General features: G+C 44.5%; 1 protein-coding gene across 3 annotated transcripts in view; it reads left to right on the forward strand.

The window, feature by feature from the left end:
• Window positions 1–1,163: 1,163 nt before the first annotated feature.
• The window catches only part of ARHGEF26 (Rho guanine nucleotide exchange factor 26), a 67,632-nt gene continuing 42,530 nt past the window's right edge, over window positions 1,164–26,265 (forward strand). The window contains exons 1-6 of one of the 3 annotated variants that reach the window (XM_079977764.1): window positions 1,164–1,333; window positions 2,213–2,359; window positions 3,377–4,490; window positions 8,558–8,597; window positions 14,659–14,804; window positions 21,430–21,486. In XM_079977764.1, coding sequence (XP_079833890.1) covers window positions 3,426–4,490; window positions 8,558–8,597; window positions 14,659–14,804; window positions 21,430–21,486 — 1,308 coding nt within the window. In that variant the 5' untranslated portion in view covers window positions 1,164–1,333; window positions 2,213–2,359; window positions 3,377–3,425. Of the gene's footprint in view, window positions 1,334–1,579; window positions 1,668–2,212; window positions 2,360–3,376; window positions 4,491–8,557; window positions 8,598–14,658; window positions 14,805–21,429; window positions 21,487–26,265 lie in introns of those variants that run through there. The other 2 variants (XM_079977763.1, XM_079977765.1) reach the window with 2 other exon arrangements.

Genomic DNA, 26,265 nt, shown 5'->3' on the forward strand with positions numbered 1-26,265 from the left:
GAGGCACTAAAGATGTGGCTGAACTACAACTCCCATCAGCCCCCCAGGTAATAGTCGGGGATGGATGAAGTTCAGCAAATATCCGGAAGGTCAAAGGTTGACCTACTCACCGAACCCCCCCCCCTTTGCCTTAAAGGAATCACGCCATCCAGGTATCCGTGTAAGCATGAACCCAGTTCAGTCAGTGTCCCCCCAGCAAGATCGAGAGACACAGGTTCCTTAAGTAAAGGTAAAGGGACCCCTGACCACAGTGGCGTAGCGTGGGGGCCGGCCGCATCGGGTGCAACACCTGGGGGTTAGGGTTAGGGGGCGCAAATCCACGGGTTAGGGGGCGCAAATCCACGGGTTAGAGGGCGCAAATCCACGGGTTAGGGGGCGCAAATTAGTTCCCTTGCCCCGGGTGCTGACAACCCACGCTACACCACTGCCTGACCATTAGGTCCAGTTGTGGCTGACTCTGGGGTTGCGGCGCTCATCTCGCTTTATTGGCCAAGGGAGCCGGCGTACAGCTTCCGGGTCATGTAGCCAGCATGACTAAGCCGCTTCTGGCAAACCAGAGCAGCGCACGGAAACGCCGTTTACCTTCCCGCCGGAGCAGTACCTATTTATCTACTTGCACTTTTGTGCTTTCGAACTGCTAGGTTGGCAGGAGCAGGGACCAAGCAACGGGAGCGCACCCTGTGGCGGGGATTCAAACCGCCGACCTTCTGATCTGCAAGTCCTAGGCTCTGTGGTTTAACCCACAGGGCCACCCGCGTCCCTTACTCATGACTTAATTCTAAAAGGTCTCATTGGGAAAGGCTCAAGTCACTTGTGGATCCGAAAGCCCCCATCCACACATTTCCGCGCGCTCTACCCGGACGCTCCGGCGGGGCAGGGGGCTGTTCACATGCCCTCGGCGGCCCTTCCCGCGCCTCGGCTCCGACGCCAGGGCTCAGCCCTTCGCATGCAAATCCAAGCGGCTGCTGCCGGGACCTTGGCAACGGCCGCGGCGCCATCTGGCCGTGCGCCCGCGGGGAGGCAGCTTCGCCTTTCGCCGCTCGGCCGGACGGCGAGGGCGGCGCTAAGGGCAGCGGGGAGGCGGCGCTAAGGGCAGCGGAGGGGGGGGGCGAAGGTACCGCGGCGGCGCTGGGCGCGCGAGGAGGGACGGTGGCTGGGGCGGGCAGGTCAAGTTCCCGCCGGGCGGTGCGCTCTGGCTCCGCGTCGGGACTCCCTCGCCGCCTCAGTCCTGGGAGAAGGAGACACGGCGCGGAGGGAGCTTCTGTTTTTGCAGGTGGGGCGGACGGACGCGCCGACCGAGAGCGCCCTTGCCTCGCGCGCACGCCGAAATGAGGTGAGCGGCTGCGCTTCGTTTGGGTGGGGCGCTTGGCGGGAAAGCGCCGCGGGGACCGTGCGCTCGGTTGGGACCTCCGTGGCGCAGGCAGGGAGTCCCGCGCTCTCCTCTCCTACCTGTGGAAAAGAAAAGTTTTGCCTTAGTTGAGTTGGCCGCTCTTCCCAACCCCGCGCCGCCGTCGCCGCCTCGGTGGGGAGGTCGCAGGAGCCGGGCGGGAAAGAACATACAAAGCCCGCGAGAATGCGAAGAGAAGGGGGCGGTGGGAACGGGGCCAGGGGCTCTAGAGCATGGAAGCTGAGGAGAAAGGCGTGGGAATTCCAGCAGAGCCCGGGAGGTGAAAGAGCGCGGCGGCCTTGCTTTACTTTTATAGAGAAAGGTGTGATCTCTTTCATCTCGGAAGTCTTCAAAAAGTTCACGGCGCGCGAGGAAGCCCGCATGCCAATAGCCGGTGACAATCCAGTTGAGGGGACTTAAGTGGCTCATAACTCTCTCCTCGCCTCCGGTGGCGGGTAGTTTGTTAAGGGTTCACTTTTGAGGAGGACAACTCCGTGCATGGAAATAAGCCTCGCGGCATTTAATGAGCTTTCTTTCCTCTTCCATATATGCACTCGAAGGAAAGAAAGCCCATTACAGGCTGTGAGGCTGATTTCCAAGCAAACAGGCACTCAGGATTTCTGCCCGGGGCTCAGTGTGGGTACTTGCTTCTTAGTAAACGGGCTGCGTGGGGACTGTGCTTCTTAGCTGCTGCAACCTTAAAAAAATACCCAGCACATTAGTTTAGGTGTGAGTTTTTGATCGTCAAATGCATCAGTAGGAGTTGGCTTGCAGAAGTTCCTCCTGTGTTATAAGTGTCACTGCACTTCCTTGTTTTCTTATCAGGTTGGAGATCAGGCTTTTGACCTGAACTTGAGGCAGGAACTAAGGAACTGTGCCACTCCGTTCTTATTTTAACTTCTGCTGCTTGGCTATAGGAGCCTCATTTACAGTGTCTGGAAAGCCTTTTAAAGACCCGGAGGAGTTTTGGAGGTAGTTTCTGATGTTCATGGTGGTCTACTGATCTTTTATTTTCATTTTTTTAAAGCATTTTAAGTGTGTCTTTGGACCCCAGCCCTAGTTTTTAAGTAGCTCCACCCTCCCTTTTCCCCCAGTCATCAATTCATGACCTGGGTTTGCCTCCAGCTGCTGGGCTATTTTCACATGTGTTAAATGGGTTGATGGTTAGTAATGCTGAGTGATGGAATAGTTTTGCTTGTTTCACCATGTGCCCAAGCCCTGGTTTGTTTGTTTTTTCCTTGTGCAGATTCCCTCCTTGCACCTATGCGCCATAGGTGAATGTTGAAAAAAGTGAAACGGATTGCATGCCTGCTGTAATCTCACTCTGCCTTCAGAACTTCATAAAATACCATTCAGAGTGCTTTAATTGCAGGAAATATTCTTTGGAGGGCTTTGCTTGTAGGAAAGATGGAGAATTCCTTAGCTGTATGATTGATGAAAACTTGTGTGTGACATGGCACATCAACAGAAGTTGGTCCAACAAAAACAATAACTTTACATGTTTTATTTCTCTTTCTAGAACCACCATGGCAGCAACCACCTATACTAAATGATTCTTGGCAAGCGTTGTAGTTCTGTAATTGAATAGTTCCTCTGCTTTGTTGTTTAACAGCTAATGTACATGTAGGATAAGAAACTCCCTACTCTGCAGGTTTTTAAAATTAAGCTGGACCTTGCCCTTGCTTTAAATGCTTCCAGCTCTTTAACCTTCACCACATTGCCAGCCAAATGGTGCCTGGGTTGCTCAAACAAACCATGGTTAAGGAAGGGTGCTGGGTTCAGACATAATGCCATGCCGTAGTTAAAACAAACCAATATTTCTAAGCCAACAGCAAACCATTGCTTCCGATTGTGGTTTGTTGGTAGTAAACAAATCACATATAAGATGCTAGGTAGGGTTCATACCTAATTGTAATAGTTTTGCGTTATGTGCGTATCAGGCTACTGAATAATTGAAGTTTTAATTGCTTCTGTTTTCTTGTTAAAAAGGGCTGTCTGCATTCCTCTCCCAATGTTGGGTTGACCGTCGCCCTTGGTTATGGATGGCCCAAATGAAGTGGACTTTTCCAACAACAACATTGCACCATTGTGGAGGAGGAGGTCAGCCCACCAGACCCATTTGCACACAAAGAACAAACCTAGGCCTCAGTCTTACCAGAGCTCCACTGGGGTTCTTTTCACAGATTTTCCCGTGGAAGACAAGGATACGTTTACTTTAACTCAGCCTGATGAAACTATAATTACTTCTCTGGACAGCAGATCCATTCAAAGGAGCCCTTTGCTTTTCAGCTGCGGCCTTGGTTCTGTGCCAAATGGAAAGGTTCGGTTTCCGGAGCATAAGGCTCTCTCCCCTAGGCTTTCTGACCAGTCACCCCAAGTCCTGAAAATGGTTTCAAATAATTCTATAAATTTTACAGCCAGTGGTCCTATAAATTCAGCAAGCAGCAAGCTAGCTCACCCAGGGAGGATTTCCAATCGAGCAGCACTTTGTCCAGAGAAGGAACAAATTGTTTTCTCATCAAGCCTTGGATTGTCGCCTACGGAAATCGTGCATTCGCCAAATAACAACACATCCACCGCCTCAGCATTGCAACCCAGCCAGCTTCCTAAAAGCTCAGAGAAGGCATCTGTTTGCCTGTCTGCTCCCTTGGAACAGCAGCATCTGCCTCTCCAAAGACTGCCGTCAAATCAGAATGAGCTTGCAGAAACGCCGCCCGTGGTTCTGAGTACGCACAGTCCTGCTGCGTTGAAAGTGGGGAAGCAGCAGATCATCCCTAAGAGTTTGGCTACTGAAATAAAAGTAACCAACAAAGCTAATAGCCAGAATGTGGAACCAAGCAGGAGGGCTCTCAAGGTCCGTAGCATGGTGGAGACCCTTGGGTTGCCTTTGGTAGCTGGTGGAGGTGAAGAAGCAGAAGCGGATGTGGACAGCCCAGGGATGCTGAAACGTAGTTTGAGGTCTACTTCCTATCGGCGGGCCGTTGTGAGTGGCATTGACTTTGACAGCAGTGCCAGTTTTAAGACAAAAAACAGAATGTCCCAGCCAGTTCTGAAGGCGGTTGTGGAAGATAAGGAGAAATTCTCTAGCTTAGGAAGAATAAAGGTAAGGAAATTGATGAAACTTGCTTTGTTAATGAGTTGCAATGATATGTAGGTTTTAAAAATGGAAAAAATTGTGTTTTATTTGTATGCAAAATTTGCATCCCTGCTACCCTTCAAGCAGTTTAAAGTAGTATGTTAACTTCATACCAACCCTGTGATGTAGGTGAGAGATAGCGATTTGCTCATGGTAAATTCAGTGGCAATCCATCCTACAGTCTGCATTTATGTTTAGTGTGTTGAACACACCATCAAACATGAAGGGAAGATGCAAGTCTGCAGACAGCAATTATGGGTTGTATCCAACTAAGTTCTGTTTGGAAATCAATGGACCTAGGTTGGTCATTGATTTCAATGGGTCTACTCTGAATAAAGGTAATATTGGATGCAATCTGACGTTTCCACAGGAAACGGACATACGTCAGGTGTAGAGCATATGTGAAGGTCCTGTGTTCTGTCAATGGTATTTCTAGGTAGGGCTGGGGAAAACTCCTGCTTGTCTGAAAAATACTAAGCAAAGTGGCCCAGTGATCTCACAGTATAAGACAGCTTAGTGTTAAGCTGGAGCAGGTTGTCAAGTTTGTATCCCTCTATGAGCTATATTGGCTCATTGGTATGGTGGAGAATATTGGCAGGTGCAACTCTGTCTGGACAGAATAAGTGCCCCCTCATTCCCACACATGAACGAATGACTCTGAGCCATGCTGGAAGCAGAATGGGAGATTAAACCACTCCATAGAAGGGTTTATTGAATTCTAAAGGAAAGTTGGAGGCTTTGTGGCAAGGAGGGGTGGTGCGTTCTCCAGGGTCAGCTCTGTATTGTGACTCGTGTGTTTTGCTGCTGCTGTGTGTGTCCAGCTGCCTTCAGTTTACCAGCACCAGCTGGGAAACAAATGGACACTTCCTTTTCTTCCTGCATAGTCTTCTCCATTCAGCACTTGAATGCTGTGGTTCTCAACTTTGCAGCAATGATAGGAACAGAAAGCAAACAGAACTTAAACATGAATGCCATCTTCTTAGAGTGTGGGAGATTTTTTGTAACATTTTTATCCTCTTTTGAGCTGTAGTGTAATTGCAGCATCAGTACCTATTCTGTCAAGCCAAGGAAGTTCTTTGACGTAATCAGGCTTCCTCAACCTCGGTCCTCCAGATGTTTTTGGCCTACAACTCCCATGATCCCTAGCTAGCAGGACCAGTGGTCAGGAATGATGGGAATTGTAGTCTCAAAACATCTGGAGGGCCAAGGCTGTAATATGACCCTTTGAAATTATTTCTTAAAGGGGGACATTAAGATGTGCTAGGGACGCAGGTGGCGCTGTGGGTTAAAGCCTCAGCGCCTAGGACTTGCCGATCGAAAGGTCGGCGGTTCGAATCCCTGTGGTGGGGTGTGCTCCCGTCGCTCGGTCCCAGCGCCTGCCAACCTAGCAGTTCGAAAGCACCCTCGGGTGCAAGTAGATAAATAGGGACCGCTTACTAGCGGGAAGGTAAACGGCGTTCCGTGTGCTACGCTGGCTCGCCAGATGCAGCTTGTCACGCTGGCCACGTGACACCGGAAGTGTCTGCGGACAGCGCTGGCTCCTGGCCTTTAGAGTGAGATGAGCGCACAACCCTAGAGTCTGTCAAGACTGGCCCGTAAGGGCAGGGGTACCTTTACCTTTACCTAAGATGTGCTGCTTCATTTGTGAAGTTGGTGGGAAGCCCCTGGCTAAGAAACACATTGTGAATTATTTTTCATACACAGGGGTTGGCTAATCTTGGCTGGCTTTATTCAACTGAAAACTAGTTGTCACCTGGAACCCCTTCTGCTCCTGGCCTTGTGCGGTGTGTCTGAAATGCAGCAGGCATTAGAGCTAGGGAGAGAGGGGGGCATTTTTGCTCAGTGCTGAAGCAAGGTGGGTGGGTAGAGGCTTTCTATCGCTCTGGCTATTGTACTGCACTGGGTCTTGCTTGGTTGGACTCCTCTATGGAAGTATGATCTATGTAACTGCACTTCAGTCACACTTCTATGTGAATCGGATGGGTCAAGTACAATGACATACCCAAAAGCTGCTTTCAGGGGAAAGAGAAGCTGGCAAAAAAAAAAAGAAAAAAGGTGGAGGTACTCTTCTTTCTCCAGTTCATTAGCCTGTGCAGATTGAAGAGGCAACACTGATCTCATTGGCAAGGACTACTTGGAATTGTTGATTGGGGGACATTGTAGGGCATGGATGGATCTTACCATTGTCCATCCTGTAGACAAGAATACAGAAACAGGAACCAATAGCTGCTTCTCATCCATTACCTACCTCTGAATACAGGTTTGTCACCTGTACCCCACTTACCACATCCCTTTGTATGTGAACAAAGGAAATAATTCTATATGCAGGCAGCATTTGCATAACACTGATTTTGCACCTAAGCTAAACCATTGAGAAGTCTAATGAGGAAAGTTAGGTTAAACATATGTAAACAGCAGTTTTGTATAAGCAGCATTTATAGTAGTCATTTTACTCTAACGTCTTTGCTGAAGTAGAATGCTTAATTTAATCCCCATTTTAAATATGTTTGAGTAATAGCCTTGCAGCCTGATCACACAGTGGATTTATGTCCCAGGTAAATGTCATAAGATTTCAGGCTTAATTACATTGTGTCTAGATAATGATGCATTAAGATGCTGCTAAAGGAATGTTTAAGCTGATGCGGAAAACTTTGATTGCCTGAACGTGCCATAATTTTGATGTTTTTAATTTGCACCCTACCTTATGGGTCCTGGATACCTTTAATAACAAACATTTGATTAAAATTTCTGTAGGATGCCTTAAAATTGCATAGTGAAGCACTCAAGGGCTAACCATAATTAGGGGTCCTGCATCTAAACACACACCCGTGTAGCAGAGTGGACACTTAATTATTTTGCATTCATGGTGATATACATAGTTGGTTGTTTTTACACTAGTGTACACCTATTTAGGGACATGGGTGGCGCTGTGGGTAAAACCTCAGCGTCTAGGACTTGCCGATCGCATGGTCGGCGGTTCGAATCCCCGCGGCGGGGTGAGCTCCCGTCATTCGGTCCTAGCGCCTGCCAACCTAGCAGTTCGAAAGCACCCCCGGGTGCAAGTAGATAAGTAGGGACCGCTTACCAACAGGAAGGTAAATGGCGTTTCTGTGTGCTGCACTGGCTCGCCAGATGCAGCTTGTCACGCTGGCCACGTGACCCGGAAGTGTCGGCGGACAGCGCTGGCTCCCGGCCTCTAGAGTGAGATGAGCGCACAACCCTAGAGTCTGTCAAGACTGGCCCGTATGGGCAGGGGTACCTTTACCTTTACCTTTTACACCTATTTAAGTGGACTATCTTGTGAAGTGGCCATCAGCAAAACATCTATAAACCATTGCTCAAGAGTAGCCTTTCTTAGCCTGGTGCCCTCAAACACTTTGGAACGCAGCTCCCATCATCCTTGACCATTCTGGCTAGGGTTGATGGGAATTGCAGTCCAGTGGCATATGCAGGGCAGCAGATTGATGCAAAGGCTACACTAGAGGAAACTGTTCTACAGCAAATGGGAGACAACCTTGCCTGCCTTAGACAAATGCCATCGACTTTAAAGACTGTTCCAAACAAATGAAGTCACTTGCATGTTTACTAAATGGAAATATTTCTATGTGGGGTTTTTAAAATCTGAAGAGTTTATTCCATTTAGAGAGAGAAAATTCATTATTAAAATGTATCGTGTGATGGAATCTGGTATACACGCGAACCTCCTCCATTTTCAGATTTCTATTAATTTTAGTGAACATAGCAGGAGCATGTGCACATTTTCCCCTGAAAGTGTCTAATTGAGGGCCACAACTTCCCAAACATTATAGACCTGTTGAGATGGCTGACTTCTGACATGACTTGATGATCCATCCTGTAACAGGAAGGGAAGTGGCATTTCTTAAAGTAAATAATTTGATGTATCTTATTTGAACTTAGTTTTATGCAAGGCGTAATGAACTCAGTTTTAGGGGAGGGGGTTTGCTACTTGCTGAACCTTCTTGATTTCACTGGTTTGCTTTTCCTTTCTCTCCCCTCTTTTAAAATAATCTTAGAAGAAAATGCCAAAAGGACAAGGGACCTTTGATGGAGACGGTAAGAACACTTTTTTGGACAATTCCGTGTGAAACCTCAAAAAAGCATGTATGAGGAAACTGAGCCAAATGAGTTGTGTGTTTTAAGCAAAATCATGTACAATTAAATTGTCTTTAATATGGGGTTGTTTTTTTTAAAAAAATATTTATTTATTTATTTATTTATTTATTTATTTATTTAAAAAATATCTCCAGTGAATTGTGATTGTGAAATCAACTTTTGCAAAATAGGCAATTTCAGAAGTTCCCAAATTTGTGTTTCTTTGCCTCTTGCATTTGGCTATCTCTCTTGTCAAATGTTGCAGTTTATTGTTGATAGTTCCTGCTTTGTGAATGTTGTCGTTCAATGTTTTTGTTGTAAGTTGGCTTAGATAATACAATGCAGGCAGTCTTAGAAACCTGGATAGAAAAGCTAGGAGCTAAATGGCTCTTGGGACCTGGGTTGTGGGTGCCGAAACAGAATGTCTAGTCGCCATTGGGAACACATTTTATTATTTTGATAATAGTGAACTAATATGCAATTCACATAGTGAACTAATATGCAATTCACATAAGTGGCAAATTGTTAATTTCACATTTGTAACAGAAATTGTTAATACATGTTTAATTTGCTGTTTACAATAAAAATATTGGCACCATACTTCAGTTTTCAAAACACTCTACTCTTTATTGTTAAACTCCTTAACATATTGTCCATCCTTAACCTATACTTTGAGGCTTCAAAGTACATAAAAGGTAAAGGTACCCCTGCCCGTACAGGCCAGTCTTGACAGACTCTGGGGTTGTGCGCCCATCTCACTTAAGAGGCCAGGGGCCAGCGCTGTCCGGAGACACTTCCGGGTCACGTGGCCAGCGTGACATCGCTGCTCTGGCGAGCCAGAGCCGCACACGGAAACGCCGTTTACCTTCCCGCTGGTAAGCGGTCCCTATTTATCTACTTGCACCCGGAGGTGCTTTTGAACTGCTAGGTTGGCAGGCGCTGGGACCGAGCAGCAGGAGCGCACCCCGCCGCAGGGATTCGAACCGCCGACCTTTCGATCGGCAAGTCCTAGGCGCTGAGGCTTTAACCCACAGCGCCACCTGCGTCCCACTCAAAGTACATACATTTCAGTAATCCTTGAGTGTCAGCCAGACACAAAAAAATGGTGCCCAGACTTTTAGAGGTGAATCTTTAGGTGCTAAATGCGCCTGGTGCCCTGCTAATTTTGAACCCTGGATGTAGGTGACTCATAACTGAACAAATAAATACCACAGTTGCTTCTTTATAAATACTGCAAGCCATCAGTCTTAGCTATAGTAAAATAGCTCTGCATTAACTCCTCCCCCTTATTGCATTTGCCCTAAAGTCTATCATGAAGATCTGTTTGCCATCACCATTGCCTCTTGCAATACCATTTCGTTGGTCATTTCAGGTGGTATTCAGCTAAGTTTTTCTCAGAGCAGACCCATGGAAATTAATGGACCTAACTTGTCATGGCCATTAATTTCAATGGATTTCCCCCCGAGAAAAACTTAGTTGAATACCACCCTTTACTTTTGTTTGTGGGCTGGACCTATTCAAAAATTTCAGGCATAGTGATGGTTTACTTTTCAGAACTTTTACCTGTGCTATATTTCACTCTGGCACTGTCACGTCAACCAGCCTGTTTTTCCTCATTCGACTTTCAGTATCAATTTTGATCTAGTTCCTTCTTGCAGTGCTTCAGTTCTCATTACTTTTGAAACAACGCCATGTTCTATTCTATGATGTTAATCAACTGGTAATGCCTTTTGGGCTACTGGACAATGGTTCAGTTGTTTGGCAGAGCCTTTAAGTCAGTGGTGTTCAAACTTTTTTCAAAGAGGGCCAGATTTGATGAAGTGAAGGGCTGTTGACCTTTTTTTAAAGATTTTACCCCCAAATTGCTTTTTTTAAGGTTGGAGTTGTTGAGGTTTTTTTTTAAGGATTGAAGTTGTTGAGGTGTTGTTGTTTTTTAGGATTTTACCCCAGAAAATAAACTGCCACAGGGGCCAGATTAAACCGAACGGCAGGTGGGATTAGGCCCCCAATATGGACTTTGGACATGTCTGCTTTAAGCCATTTGCTGTTTGCATCATTATATATTTATGTATGATACATATTTTCCCACACTTTATAATCTCTAGGGTGGCTTTCAAGCTAAACTGTAAAGGGCACAACAGCTGGAAACGTGACATAGGAAACTGAAAGAAGTGAGTTTGTGGCCACTGAGAGGGTCAAGTTCCGTTGCTGCCTCCACCCAACAAAGAAAACAAATAAAGGGAGAGGAGTGATGGATGAAAACACACATATCCTCATCTTATGCAAAAATGCTCAGAGGTAGCTCCTACAGAGTCCACAGAGGCTTACTCCCAAGTAAATGTGCATAGGATTGCCTTCACACCTGCAGCCTCATCTATCACTCCAGCCAGGGCGGAGGGTGGGATGCAGGCAAAACACTACTTCAACTATGTCAGCCTGGAACTGATGTAGCATCAGGTCACAGTGCCATCAAATGATGGCACTTGAACTGGCTCAGAGCTTCCCTGCCACTGAAGCACCCTGTTTTGGGGGCTGGTGGATTTGTTTGTGGGGTGAGGGACCAGTGCAGTGAGTGGCTTAGGGATTTAAGTTGCAGCTATAATGTAAACTTATTTGTTCTTACTCAGGATATTCATTGTAAAGTTAAAAACAACAACAAGAAGAACTTGGTTCTCTTTATAATCTGTACCCATTCCATTCTTTGGCCATGTCTTGTCTTCCAACTTTAAAACTGTTTCATGTGGCGCCTTCTGAAGTTCCCACCGTTGTGGGTCCGTATTATGCCTCAGAACAGAAGGTGTCATCATTTTGTCTTGTATTTTATTCTTCAGCTGTTTTGTCGCCTTAATATAGGGGCACCTCAGGCCTTGGGCCTGAATGTGGGCTTCCAAGCCTTGCTCTTGGGCCTTGCAACTCTCCTCAGGCCTTTCCCACTTCCTAGGCTACACCTCTCACCAGTCCTACTCCATGCTCTCCTTGAGTACTGTTGAATAGCAGGAATGAATTTAGGGTAATGCTTCCTGTTTGCCTGGATGCAGAGAAGGGGCTGGAGGTAAATGTAGAAACCTCTGGCGTGGTTGGCATGTAGCCTACTATGGGAAAGTAAGAATCGAAATCTCGCTCCACCTACTTGGCTGCTTTCACCACTGGCATGCAGCCCTCAGAAGCTTGCATATGAGGAACTGTGGCCCTAAGCCTGACAGAGGTTCCCCACCTCTGCTTTAATATATGATGGCAGCGAAAGTGTGAAAACCGAGTGCTAAATTCAGTCCTTTTGAAGACCAGATGTTTGGAACCAAACCATGGGCTTAGAGGAATATTTTTTTTTTTAATTTAAAAGGAGAATTGGCAGTAGTTTAAAGCCCTCTGACTCTTGTTAGCAATGACAGTAACTTCTATGTTGCATAGGGTGGAGGCCTTGCTTATGTGACCAGAATGGTTCATTAGTGGTAATGGTCTGAAACCACAACGAGGTGTTTACAATAACATTTTCTTGCTAGTAGTGCTGAGTTCTGCCATAGAAGAACTTGTTATTATCTCCTTGAATATAGGCAGAGAGTAAAAAATTAATTGTTTTCTCAAAGTTTCCATGTGCAGATATTTTAACTTTCCTCTGACTGGATACTGCATCTTTTTGATATCAGTATTTACGATTCGGAAGCTGAGTCAAGACAATTGGTTTACCTCGCTGCTCTAACTGGCAGTGGCTCTCCATGGTTTCAAGCAAAGGCCCTCTTTTCAGAGCTACCTGGAGATGTGGGGATATTGAACCTGAGACGTTCCACATGCAGAGCAGATACTGTACCATTGAGCTATAGCCGTTATTGACTGTTTATGGCAAGTAAATTGCCTTGCTGGTGATTTTATGGAAAAGCAGATGAGAAATAAAATTAAGTACCTTTAGGTTTTTTTTACCGTAATTGACAGATTAAGGTGTTTTAGACGTAAGGGTCTCATTTGGACTGCCAAATTTTAGCTTTGAAAACTAAGATATGTGTGAACTTTAGGCACCTGCAAGCAGGGGCGGAGGAAGGGGGGTGGGGGCCACTCCGGGTGTCACCACTTGGGGTGACAAAATGCCGGGCGGCACTCACTGTGGGGCCTGCAGTGCTCCAGAGCCACACGTCTCTCCTGGGAGAGATGCGGTGGCTTGGGCACATGCAGGCTTCGCGCTGCCCAAACGGTCCGCCCGCTGCCTCTCCCCCCCTGCTGTAGGGCAGCTGAGGTGGAGGAGGCAGGCAGACTCTGGAGGCCCCATGGTGCGTCCCACCCGTTTGGGCGGCTTGCCTCGCCCTTACTCCGCCCCTGTGGGCGGCGTCTGGTGCCCCTGGGCGCGCTGCCCCAGGCACACGAGCGGCTTCCCTCCGCCGCTGCTTGCAAGCAATCACTTTTCTCCTCCCTTCATGCATGTGTGTGGGCATACAAGTCAGCAAATTTCAGTTAACCAATTCTGCTCAAATTGGGAAAGTCTGGTTAGTGGCTTTTAAACTTCCCTTTCACTTCAATGGAAGAGGCTTGATAATGTGTATAGGCTTCCTTTGCAGCTTATAGAGTTGTCCCTCCATTGAAATGCATGGAGAAATTATTTGGGGAAAGGGGTTCCTTATGCATTTATTGCATAATCATTTGGGATGCTGGATAAAAGTCTGAGAGGTCTTCCAGCATGAAGGGCAGTGGAATGCCTTCTTTATTATTGTTTATTGAATTTATATCCAGCCCGTCCTTCTGAAGGGCGGCATAGATTCCCGGCACGGTGCTCTTGCAACCTCCCCTCCCAAATATGTTGTATGTCAACCTTATCTCCTTGACTCCTAACAAAATAACGGAACAAGTTTTAAATACAGTGGTGCCTCGCAAGACAAAATTAATCTGTTCCGCGAGTCTCTTCGTCTAGCAGTTTTTTCATCTTGCGAAGCAAGCCCATTGACGGCTTAGCGGATTAGCGCTATTAGCGGCTTTTAGCGGCTTATCGGCATAGCGGATAAGCAGATAAGTGGCTTAGCGGCTTAGAAAAAGGGGGGGGGGGAAACCCCGCATGAACTCGCAAGACATTTTCGTCTTGCGAAGCAAGCCCATAGGAAATTCGTTTTGCGAAGCACCTCCAAAACGGAAAACCCTTTCGTCTAGCTGGTTTTCCGTCTTCCAGGTTAGCAGCGTTTGTAACCTGAGGCGTTTGTAACTCGAGGTACCACTGTAATATATACTGGTGCCAGAATTCAGGTTTTGCAGCTTCAGTAGTTGGTATTTCTGGTAGAGAATTTTAGGTGCTTAGGCCTTACAACTGCTAGTTTTCATTTACGGTAACACTTTCCATTTGATTATGCAGCTAGTGGTTTGCAGCAAGTTACTATGAGATTAATAAATTATTGGACCGTTAACTTTCTTTATTATCTGCATTTAAAATAAAATCAAGGAAAGCTGTATTTAATAACCTGTGTAAATTATAATAATAATTCAGCTCAAGCAAATGCACACCAGGTTGCTTATCATGCATATTTTTTTTTTTTGGGGGGGGGGGTGTTTCCACTATCATCTGTGGGGCAGGGGGAGAATAAATGTGTGGCATCAAAGTTTGTTTCCTGGGAATTTCCCTGAGATGTTATCACACTCTGCATCCACATGTTTCAAGCCCACCTTTACTGTCCTGAGGACTAGAGTCCTTACTTAAAACGAAATCTCTGCTTTTAATTGTGTGCTTACTTAGAAACACCCAGAGCCTAGTTTATTAACTAGTTAAATCAGGTGTCTTTCACCCTAACATTTCGTATTCTATTAAGCACAAGCTCTCAAATAATAAAAGTGTTTCTGGTTTTTCCTTAACAAAGAACACAGGCTATTATTGAATTCGGGTGGAAGGCATCTTTTTGGTGGTACAGTGATCTATTGTTACTTTAATATGTGCTATGCTCTCCCATTGTCCTGAACAAGCCTCTATCTTTGTCCGCAGAGTTTGAGAGGCATATTCATAATAATGTTACTTAGAACCTCTCCTTAAATCAATTTCTTTTTCGTGCTATTGTAGAAAATGCTGTGTTGTATCAGAACTACAAAGAAAAGGCTCTGGATATAGATTCTGATGAAGAGGTAGAATTGAAAGAACAGAAGTCAGATGAAAAAATAGTTATTCAGTACAAACCTCTGAGATCAACATGGAGTCAGTTGTCTGCGGTAAGTGTCATAATGTTAAATAGCCCGAAGCCAAACTGGAATGCAGCAGTGCTTATAAGCGAGTCTCTTTTATCTCCCAGTGTCCTTTTCAACCCAACATTTTATAGCTTTTCGTTTGCCCTCAGAACTACTTCCTGAAGTGAAGTGTTTATGGGTATGCAGCTAATACCCAATGGTTGTAATTGGTAAAGTGGTACAGCTGCTAGACTTGCATTCCTAATTTCGTTTGCCTTATGGGTTTTTTTCTTTTTTATGCAAGCAAACCACAAGTCGCCAACTGTGTTAGGACTTCAGGATCCCTCTGCTTTGGAATTTAAATTGCAGGGAAGGGGGCAACCCTTAGAGCATGTTCAGTAAAATAGCCATATGGAGAGAATTAATGAAAATAAGCATCTTGCAAATGGAGAGGATAAGCAAAGAGGCTTGTCTTTCTAATGTCTTTCTGCGGGAAATTTAGGTCTCACAACACGCCAGCTCTCTGCAAATCATAGTTTGTAATACATGTATGTACCAGAGTGGAGCCATAGCAATAGCCTCAAAGCAGCAGCATCACTGGTAAGGATGGGGTGGTTGGGACTACATGGGCCTTGACCTTTTTGCCACCTTGCCCCTCTGGTAAGCTGCAGTGCTGCTAGGAGAATATTTCTGCAGCTCCACCCCACCAGGTAAGTCACTTTCTTATCTTCTATGTCTGCTGGAGGAGGAGGAGTAGAGAAGAGGGTGTTCGAGCCCAAGGCTGCTTGTTGGCATAGTACCAAGCAATATTTTAGCACTGTGGTTGGTACTTTCACATGGCTGCTCATCAGACCATTCAATGGCGATTGGGATTCTGTAATGGGAAGCAACCATGTTATATCACCTGAGGTATTGGCAGGCTCCACATTACTAGAGCAGCGAAGGAACTGACCGTGCTGAAGCAACAGCCATGCCACTTAAGGCAGAAGTTGCCAACTTTCTTTGAGTGAAAATTTGCATGCTAGAGAAAACGTTGTGGGCATCATTCTACCCCCACCATCCCAACCAAGCATACACCACAATCTATTCCACTGTCTAAGGCTTCTTTCAAGCCTAATTTCAGAGGGGTGGAGGGGACCCTGCAGGTGCGGAGGAAGACCTTGGTTGACACATGTGCAGTTGCCACATGTGTGAACCCAGTGTTGAGATAATGGCATTAGAATTGCACCTATGATAGGCTAGAGATATTAGCTTCCCTGCAGTTTCACAGATAAGGAAACAGTTAAACAGAAGAAAACTGCAAGAGGTCAAAGTTCTCTTTTTTGTTTGTGTACTGTAGTCTGCTATGGTTACAAGTGCAATTTAATTAAACACTCAAGAGGTTTGTGGTTGGCTTCTTGTATATGATTTTAAAACAGCTTTTAGCAGTAACCATTTATTCTTATTATTAAAATAAGTGAATGCAAGGAAAGAACAGGTTCATGACTTCACTCCCTGTGAAGAATTGTCCTCAGATTTTTAAATGGTGGCAAATGGGTATATTTAGTGTGTCTTATTTGAATTATTTGATATAGTAGAATTTCAAGGAAGGAATCAGACGGGGATAAATTACATGAATCCTTGGGAACCCATTCAGTGATGCTTGGGGGGTTCGTTTTATATCATGTTTCACAGTCAGACCTACACAGTGCATGACAGAAGAAGCCACATGACAGCCCACAAGTCATGTTTTGTGGACTAAAAGGTGCCCGGAAGTCTCTCCCATCCTCTGCATGTCATTCTTACAGTTTTAAGGCAAGGACTAAAGCCAGAAGATTTGCTGAGATCTTAGTTTGGCACTATATACAGCTGGTAGGGTGCATTTTGGTTTGGTGGATCATAAATTCTGCAATAGGTGTAATTGCTTGGAGCAAGATCATAAGGCTCCTATGTTACTGAGATGGAAAGGAAAGCCTCAACTCTGCATTGCACTGTGCATTAACAATTAATACAAAGCGTGTGATTTTGTGTGATCAGCTGATGAGTGGAAACCCCCATGCGTTAGGGCAACTTCTCTTGTGAAATGACATGTTAATGTTGTGAACGAATGGAGAAAGCAAACTGTTACTCATCTGTTCATAATAAAATCTGGCCTTGGTCAGACCACACCTGGAGAACTGTGTCCAGTTCTGGGCACCACAATATAAGAAGGATATTGACAAGCTGGAATGTGTTCAGTGGAGGGCGACTGAGATGAGCAGGGGTCTGGAAACCAAGCCTTATGAGGAATGGTTGAGGGAGTTTGATATGTTTAGCCTGGAGAATAAATAGGAGATGGAGAGGAGATAGGATATCACATGATGTCACATGGAAGCTGGAGCAAACTTGTTTTCTCCTGCTCTGGAGGGTAGGGCCTGAACCAATGGATTCAAGTTCCTAGAAAGGAAATTCTGATGCAACATCAGCAAGAACTTTTTGGCGGTAAGAGCTGTTTGACAGTGGAACAGACTCCCTTGGGAGGTGGCAGACTCTGTTTCATTGGAGGGTTTCAAGGAGAATTTGGATGTGTTGAGATTCCTGCATTGCAAGGGGTTGGACTAGATGACCCTTAATGTCCCTTCCAACTCAAAATTCTACAATTCTATGAAAATGTTGCGATGAAAACATTGGGTCCATTCGTTTCAGTGGGTCTACTCTGAATAAAAGTTAGTGGAAAACAACTTATGATATGCAAATCATTTGTGTGCATGTGTGCAAATGTAAATATTTTTTGGGATCCTAAGAACTGCAAGTGGGCTTCTGCTTCTGGAACAGATCTTTCTAGACTGTTCTCTACTACAGTAGCATAATTAACACACCTCCTCCAAAAAACATCAAGGGGCTTAATAGGAACAAGATGTGCGGCATGAGGCCTGCGTATGGAGGAGGGGAATCTACTGAAATTAGGACCTCACCCTAGTTATGAGCAGAAGTGTCTTTATTTAAAATATTTTAGTGTTGCCTTTAAGTGAGGTGTGCGTGTGTGTTCCAAGTTAAAATACAATGCAGTACAGCTACAACAATAAAAGTATCAAAACCTGTGTAAATACACTGCACATGGCTAGCATTCTAGAGGTGTGATGCCGCTACAGAAAAGGACATTTCCCTTGTGCTCTCCAATCTTAATTGATCTCAGATAAGGATCTCAAAAGTATTAAAACCAATCTCAAAGTATGGACAGGGTTGTTTGGGTGGAGGCTGACCACTTGAACCCAAATCTCTTCACATGTTTTACCACTGTGCTGCTGTTTTCATGCAATATGTTTAATCTAGCTGTTTGCTTCTCTCTACTTAATTGACTTGATGGAAAAAGCAGCATTGGATGGGAACAGAAAGTCTTTTGAAAACAATTCTGAGGCCTCTGAGACATGATACAGTTGAAGCGTTCTCTCCCCACCCCACTTTTTAAAGCCCTCTTTGTTTACAGTTCTGTGGCTATAACTGGAGAACTAATAAATGCTACTATGCCCCATTCACAGTATGCAATAAATGGAGGATAACTTGTGTATGAGAGATTACATGAGCTGTAAGTCTATATGGGAAGTGAAGGGGAAATTATATTAGAATGTTTTTAAATGATGCTGAACGTTAATAGCTTCAGTTGAGAGACCAGTTGAGCTAGAGAGAACTGTGTGTGATACTTACACTCGAAATGTGGAAGTGAAAATACTCCACAGTATTAAGTTGAAAGGAACCCACTGGGCTAGATTATAAACAGAACTAAAATGTGTACTGCATTCCTGTGATTGGACTGCAATTCTATACCGAATTTTCTAGGAGCACCAGTGGACTCAGTGGAACTTAATTTTGAGTAAACTTGTGTTGTACTATGTAAGCTCCCACTCCCTTTCAGTGGATTGTATTCAGCTAACACTCAGAGTCTATGGGTTATGTCCCAAGGCACCGCGTGTGTTGGTGAAATTGTGTATACAGTCATACCTCGGGTCAAATGTGCTTCAGGTTGAGCGTTTTCAAGTTGTGTTCCACGGCGACCCGGAAGTAACGGAATGGGTTACTTCCGGGTTTCGCCACTCGCGCATGCGCAGACGCTCAAAATGACATCATGCACAGAAGCGGCGAATCGCAACCAGCACAGACACGGGTTGCGTTCTGCTCAGGATGCGAAACCCATTGAAAAAGCTGGCAAACACCCCACCTCCCTTCCGCCCTTTTAGTGATGTTTCAGTGACATCCTTCTGACATTTCCAGGTCACTTCTGGATTTGGTGTGATGTGCGTATACACAGTCACACACATACTGAATCCATGTCATGGGGTGGGGCGGGGCCTGCCTGTAGAGTTGTTGAAATTAATGTACCTAAGTTAGTCATGATCATTTATTCCATTAGGTTGGCTCTGAGTAGACGTTAGCTGAATACCTGGTGCTTTTAAACTTATATTTATTGGATACATGTCTGTCCTGTTAAAGAGTTTCTTTCTATGCTGCCTTTTGGCCCAAGAGGCCCCCAAGGCTAGGAATGGGTCACTTGGTGGAGCCAGAGGTACAGCAATAGCTTCCTGGCAGCAATGGTGCTGCTGCTTACTAGAAGGGATGAGGCTGCAGGAAGGTCAGGGCTGTGCAGGTGCAAAGCCACAAACTCTTGGTTGGTTCTGCTTGTGAGCTTACACTGCCCCTTTTGTACATTTTAATTTGGAGGATGGCCAAGCAGCAGGGTCATTGAGGTAGATAGCGGTGTTGCTAGAGGTGTTCAGGTCTTCGGTTACAGTGGTACCTCGGTTTAAGAACAGCCCCGTTTACGAACTATTCGGTTTACGAACTCCGCAAAACTGGAAGTAGTGTCCTGGTTTGTGAACTTTACCTCTGTCTAAGAACAGAAACCGAACGGTGGAAGGGCACTGGCAGTGGAAGGCCTCATTAGGGAAAGTGCGCCTCAATTTAAGAATGGTTTTGGTTTAAGAGTGGACTTCTGGAATGGATTAAGTTCATAAACCGAGGTACCACTGTATTAAAGATTTAAAGGTCAAGAAAAACACTGTTGTCCTTTTGGACTTGGAGTTTTTTGGATGGGTCCAAATCTTAACATCTGTTGAAACCTCTGCTTCCTCCTGATTCAACAAAAAGTCATACAGGTGTTAGTGGACTACAACTCCCATGATCCCTGGCAATTGGCCATGCTGACTTGGGCTGGTGGAAGTTGACCATGTTCCCCATCTCTCAGATGTTGCTTTTTATGCATAGATCTGAAAATGTTTTTTTTTTTTTAGTTCTATTTGTATGTTTTGATGTACACATGGATACTTATTGTGCATGCTTGTGAGTGTCTCTGGTCAGGCTCGTACACAGGAAACAAGTCCCAACTGGAAGGAAACCAGCTGGGGAGTGGGGCGTGTGCAAATCAGTATCACACATCACTGCTCAGATAAAACTGTTAGAAGAAAATCACAACTATACAGGTATTTCCTGCAGAACGGGCATGCTTTCACCAATAATCTAGGTAAACCTACTGTGAAGTGCTGCTTCTATATATGTATAAAAGTGTAGGACTACACAAACAAAGTAGACGTTTGCACTAGACAATGATTTGTTAAATCTAAAATTTTCATTTTTGTAAGCACAGTTTAATGTCTCAAATTGTTGATTAATTAACCTGACATTTTGAAAATGTGCTAGCCTGTACTTTCAGGCCAAACTTGTATTTTGAGATTGTTTTGGAACTACAGGTACTTATTCAGTTTTTCATCCTGGATAGAAAAGCAAAAGGTTCGCTGGCTGAATACCTCTGTTGGTACAGAGTTAAGCACAGTTTTAATGCCAAAGTGTTCTAAAGTGAAGCAGATATTCTGCCATTTTATCGCAGGATGTAATAGGGGGAAAAGGAGGGACATTCTGGACTGTATTTTGGAGGCAAGCACTAACTTCTTTCTCTTCATGTGTAAAAAAACATTGCAGGAATATTTCCACTCTTGAGTGCTGCAGCTACCTTCATAAATTCTTTATTCTTAATATTTAAACAGATCATTTCCTGTTTGTTTTGTTTGATTTCATTTTCTTTTACATCTTTCCTTTGTTGAAAGAGCCTTCATAAGACAGTCGGTTATAAAGCTCTATACTGTAGAATGAGAAGTTACTGAAATGAACCTTTTTAACTTTATCTTTGAATGATGCTGACCGATAGTATAGGGGTGTTGTCTTCTACAGTAGTTATGCTCCAACTTTTGCAGGACGGGGGGCGGGTCAGAGAATAGCATCAGAAGACTTTTCCTCAGCCTCATAGTGACTGTGCTGTGGGGTCGCACAAGAATAAATTGTATTTTGAATGCAGTTTAACATATATATGAAACCATTGAGTGCCATTGTCATGGGATTGGGGTGATTTGTCAACAGTATGCTGATGGCACTTTGTTGTATGTCTCCATTGAATTGGGTGGTGCTGTTCAGGTGATAAACAAAGGGCCTGGAGTTGGTCTAGGTGGGTGCCAATAAGCTGTGACTAAAACTTGATGTGGATGTTCTATGGCTTGGTGGTTCCTATGTCTAGGAAATGGGTTCATGCCTTGTTTTGAATGGGGGCCATCCAAAGGAAATTTGGGCCCAACCAAATGAAAATTTCAGTCATTTACTGATGAAAAACAATAGAGGAGAAACATGTGTATTGCAAAAATATATCTAAATGGTTAATCGTTTATTTCAGGTGAAGAAGAATGGGCTATACCAGACCATCAGCCAAGAAGAAAGAAAAAGGCAAGAGGTACCTTAATTATTATAGCCACAGTTTATTCATTACTTCATGAGCTTGTCATCCTTTTATGCTTGCTTTCTGGAGGAAAACTTTTAAAAAAATGTTGTTGTACACTTTTCTGTTCCATTTCTGTGAACTAAATTATAGTAGAAATCTAACTGGGGTTTTGCAGCTTGCATAGAATGCAAGTGGGTGGTATATCTATAAATGCAATAAATAATAATAATAATATGCAAATGTTGTGAACATGCCCAATACCTGAAATAAGCGGTCTCTTCAGCCCTACTCATAACCACCTGTCTGTTCAGTTCTCCGTTTGCTTTCTGAGCTACACTTGTGAAAGGAAGAGCTCCTTCCATTTGCAGAAGGAGTGGAACCCCAGCATAGGTTGCTGCCCGTAGAAAAAATTGGGGAGGTGATTTTCACACTGTCCCAGATGACCCTTCAACCCTCCTGTACAAAATTCTGTGGGCTGCAGGGGATTAGTGGAAATTCATCACCCCTATTCCCATGAGCAGGAATGTTCTGTGTGAAAAATTCCACACATAGGACCTCTTTGTCCTACCCTATGAATGACCCTTAAAAGCTTCCTGCTTTCTCCTCCTCAGCCCATTAACGGCTACTGCTGTACCCCTTGATAAATGTGGATAATCTCCTCTAGCTGTTATAGGTTTGATCTGTCACCTGAAGAGGGCTGACTCTCAGATCAGCACTGCCTGTTCAGGGAAAGATCACAAGGAAGGACCTGAAGATCCTTCTGAGAATCAGTCCAGTCTACGTGTGTACTGGGAAGTAAATAAATAAATCTGCTTTTGGTTGCACCGTTAACACTTGCTAGGTAACAGCCAGAAGACAGGGCAGTTTTCTTCAGCTATACCTGAAGGAGCGTCTCCACCCCCAACCATAGCTGTCAACGTTTCCGAATAGGATTCCTCGCAAGAAAAGGGAAAAGTTGACAGCTATGCCCCCATCATGCAGCCTGGACACCGAGGTCCAGCGCCAAGGGCCTTCTGGTGGTTCCTTCACTGTGAGAAGTGAGGTTACAGGGAACCAGGCAGAGGGCTTTCTCGGTAGTGGTGCCCACCCTTTGGAACACCCTCTTATCAGATATCAAGGAAATAAACAACTATCTGACTTTTAGAAGACATCTGAAGGGAAGTTTTTAATGTTTGAAGTTTTATTCTGTTTTTTTTTAAATAATATTTATTAAAGATTTTCAAATATAACAGAAAAAGAAAAACATCCAAATTTTAAACCTTATTTTCATTGGCATCTTTCCAGGACTTCCCCTCCCCTCCCCCTCTTGTATTCCAATTCTTTCAAATAGATTCAACAAATTCTTACCCCAAATTTTAAAATTATTATCATTGGCCCAATTTTTAAAAAAATATTTTCCCATCCCCTAAAATCGACCTGTTCCCTTCCACGAGTTCCCTTCTTTAATATGCAATACAGATTAAGATAAACAGAAAGATTAAAAAAAAGAATAAAATGTAATTTAACACCCTTTGGATTCCAAATTTCCCTCCCCCCTTTCCCGGTTGCGTTCCCAATGTCCATCAATGTCTACTGTCATTCTGGAGCTCCACAGTCCTTCACCAGTCCGCTTTGCCGTCTTTTTATTAGTCTTTGCCATCTTTTGGTCATCTTTGGTTTCACATGTCCAATCTTGGAAGGAGTCTATCTTCCAACTTTGTCCAGTTCTTGTTATTCTTATTGTTCTTGTTGTTCTCTCTCCTCCTCTTTTTTTTCCCCCCTGCTCTCCTGCACAAATGTTCTAATTCCAAAAAGCTTCTAATTCCTCTGCAGAGGCTTTGTTATTCAGGAACAAAACATTATGTCAAGTCCCTTCCATTCTTCAATAGATAAATCTATTGTGTCCTTTAGTGTGTAGACCTCTGTAGACAAAATAGTGTTCCATTTCTGCAGTTTCCCAGGCGATAAAAAGTCCTATTCAAATTCGATGCCAGCAATACTTGTAGTGTCCCACAGCTCCTCTAGAGGGATTATAGTAACTCAGTTTTCTTCCCGATCACACCCAACAGTCAAAGTAACTTATTATTCCTTGTTTTAAACAATTTATATCCAATTTGTAACAAATGTGAAAAGCAAAGTCCTCGTAACAAAGTTCTCTTTTTGTTCTTCCGCTTTGACAGCTCCTTTGACAGCTGTCAAAACCTCTATTTCTCCTCTCCCGGCGCTCTTACTGATCGCTCCCGGGGTTTCCGGGGGGGGGGGGGGTTGCATTTTAATTCACATTCCACTTTTCTCCTCCAGCCCAGTCTTATAATTTTCCATCGCGAAGTTAATAACTTTATCAAAAAAAGGTTGCACTCGATCTTAGTTGTCAAATCCTTTGCTTTAGCTCCTCTACAACAGGGGGGAGGCTGACTTCCTTTTTGCACCTCCCCCGCTCACTCCGAATTTAAATAGAATTTTTCCCCTTTTTTAATCCAAGTTCCAATTACTCACGGGTTATTCTTTTAAAGACCAAATTTTCAATGGAAGAAGTCAGCGCTCTCCGTCGAATGGCATGCGGCTTCGCTCGGCAGGGGAAGCGGAGGACTCACAGCACCACCACCCCCTGTCACCCGCTCCGCAGCCTTTAAAAAGGCTCCTTCGCGGGTCGGGGGGCGCAAACGGTGCCCGCCGAGTCACCATGCCCATGGGTTTCAGCGCCCATGGTTTTTGAGGGTCCCCGCATCGCCGGCGCGGTAGAACCCAGCCCCTGCCGAGCAGGCTCCCTCCGGAGCTCGGAGGGAGTCCGCCATTCGGCGATGGCGCCAACCCGGAAGTCCTCAAGTTTTATTCTGTTTTTAGTGTTCTGTTGGGAGCTGTGTTCTGAGAGCGGCTGGGGAAACTCAGCCGGGTGGGCAGGGTATAAATGAAATAATAATAATAAGCTACAGATCAGGAAAAAAAGAAGCTCACAGAGATACTTATAGGATTCTAGGGAGTGAGATATGTAAGGCCTGTAGAATGTGTGGTAGATTTTTAAAAAACAGGCAGGAAAATCAACTTGAGATTCATAGGTCTTGGAAGACTTTCTGATGAATGGTGGTTATGAGCAGTTTGGCCGTTGAAGGAAACTGGGACAGATGTGGGCCTGGAAACCTTTCCTCTTTGCGGTCATGGGACTTGCTGTTGTCAGTTCCAAATACAATGTGGTAACAAGCAACTGCACTGGTAGTTACCTCTCTTGTGCCTTCGGGGCTCAGAGCAGCAAAGAAAATCACGGTTTCTGTCTAGTGCATGCCTGGATTTCCATTGTTAAGGTAGCATCTCATCCCAACATTAGCTGCCCTTTCATGCTCATCTGGGAAGTGCCGGTCCTCCACTGCCAGCTGCACTCTGCCTCCAATGTTAGCCTGTTGTGCTACATCTGCCATCACCTGCTGTCCACTGGTTTTAACCCTTGCCATCCTGGTTTGTATCTTGTGCTGTTCCCTTAGCCACTTAGCCATTCTTCTTCCCTTAGCCATTCTTCTGAGGGCAAGAGGACTATTCCTCCCATTGGCAAGAAGAGATGCTGGAATGAATGCTGTCCCCCCTTGAGCCCCCCACTTGAGGACAGAATAAGTGCCAGTGAGAAATGAACCCATTCTGTCTCGGTAAATCAGGAAGTACCTTCAAGGTTGAGTTTCCCAAAGAGGGAAAAAAGAATACATTGGTGATAGTCAGGGCTTTGGTGCCATTTCACTTAGGTGAGTGGTTTCTTTAAGCTGCAGGCATAGTTAAAGAAATGTCTTTTTAAAGGCAGCTATTAAACGGGGCAGAGGGTGAAATTATTAAGTAAGGTGTGTCCTTTTTTTATAAGACACACACATAATGGGTTGTGTTGGACAATGTGTGTTGTTGCAATTTATTAATGCAACATGCTAAATAATGTACAAAGCCAAGGAGAAATAAATAGGCTGAACTAAAGAGGATGGAGATGGAATACATATCTATCTTCCCAGTTAAACCATTAGCGCATTCTATCCATGATTGCATCTGCTTCTCCAGCAGGGCCACATACAAAGCATTTGTATACATTTGGTCTCTAAAGAGATCCACAAAGCATGCATAAGCTATCAAGCTTCACACATCTGTTTGTATTGATGCCGTGCAAATGAACGATAACTACATTTCACACTGTCACTCATGGGGACTGTCACTTGCCTTGAGTAAGAAATAGTAATTGGCAAATGCATTATCATTCTTCATCTCAGATTAGTGTCACTAGATTATGCATGAGTTTAAACGTTCCTTGTTTTGGTGTTTTGAGATGATCGTTTTGAAGTATTCTGAAATCGGGGTAATCGAAAACTTCTTTTCATTGTATGCTTTGCTAGAATGTATAAGTGTCCAACCCATATCTCATTTTCACTTTCAAAAAACTGCTGTGCCTCGCCTTGAATTTCTTAGCTTGAAAGGAATCAATAAGGGCTGTGATGGAACTGGGAACAAAGAATTCTTAAATATCATTGAAGACGAGGGCTCTGGTGTCCTTTCTCTGAAACACACACACACAAATACACACGCACACAAATACACACACACACACCAGAGCAAATTAGTTACAGAACTCTGCTGCTCTCTTTAGGCAAGCCCTTTCTTCACAATTGCAGCCAAAGCAACAAATTGCCTGTGAGTGCAGCATAAATTTGGGGACAAGATGATTAGTGGGAAGCCTGAGTGATAGCACTGTGGCTTCTTCCATTCCCTCCAGTTAAGTTATACAAAGTAGAATATGTATCATTGCATTTTCCAAGTCATAAGTTGAGGGATTCGTAAAAACAAAACAGC

The sequence above is a fragment of the Podarcis cretensis genome (genome assembly GCF_951804945.1).
Source record: "Podarcis cretensis genome assembly, chromosome: 5".
Classification (NCBI taxonomy): Eukaryota; Metazoa; Chordata; class Lepidosauria; order Squamata; family Lacertidae; genus Podarcis; species Podarcis cretensis.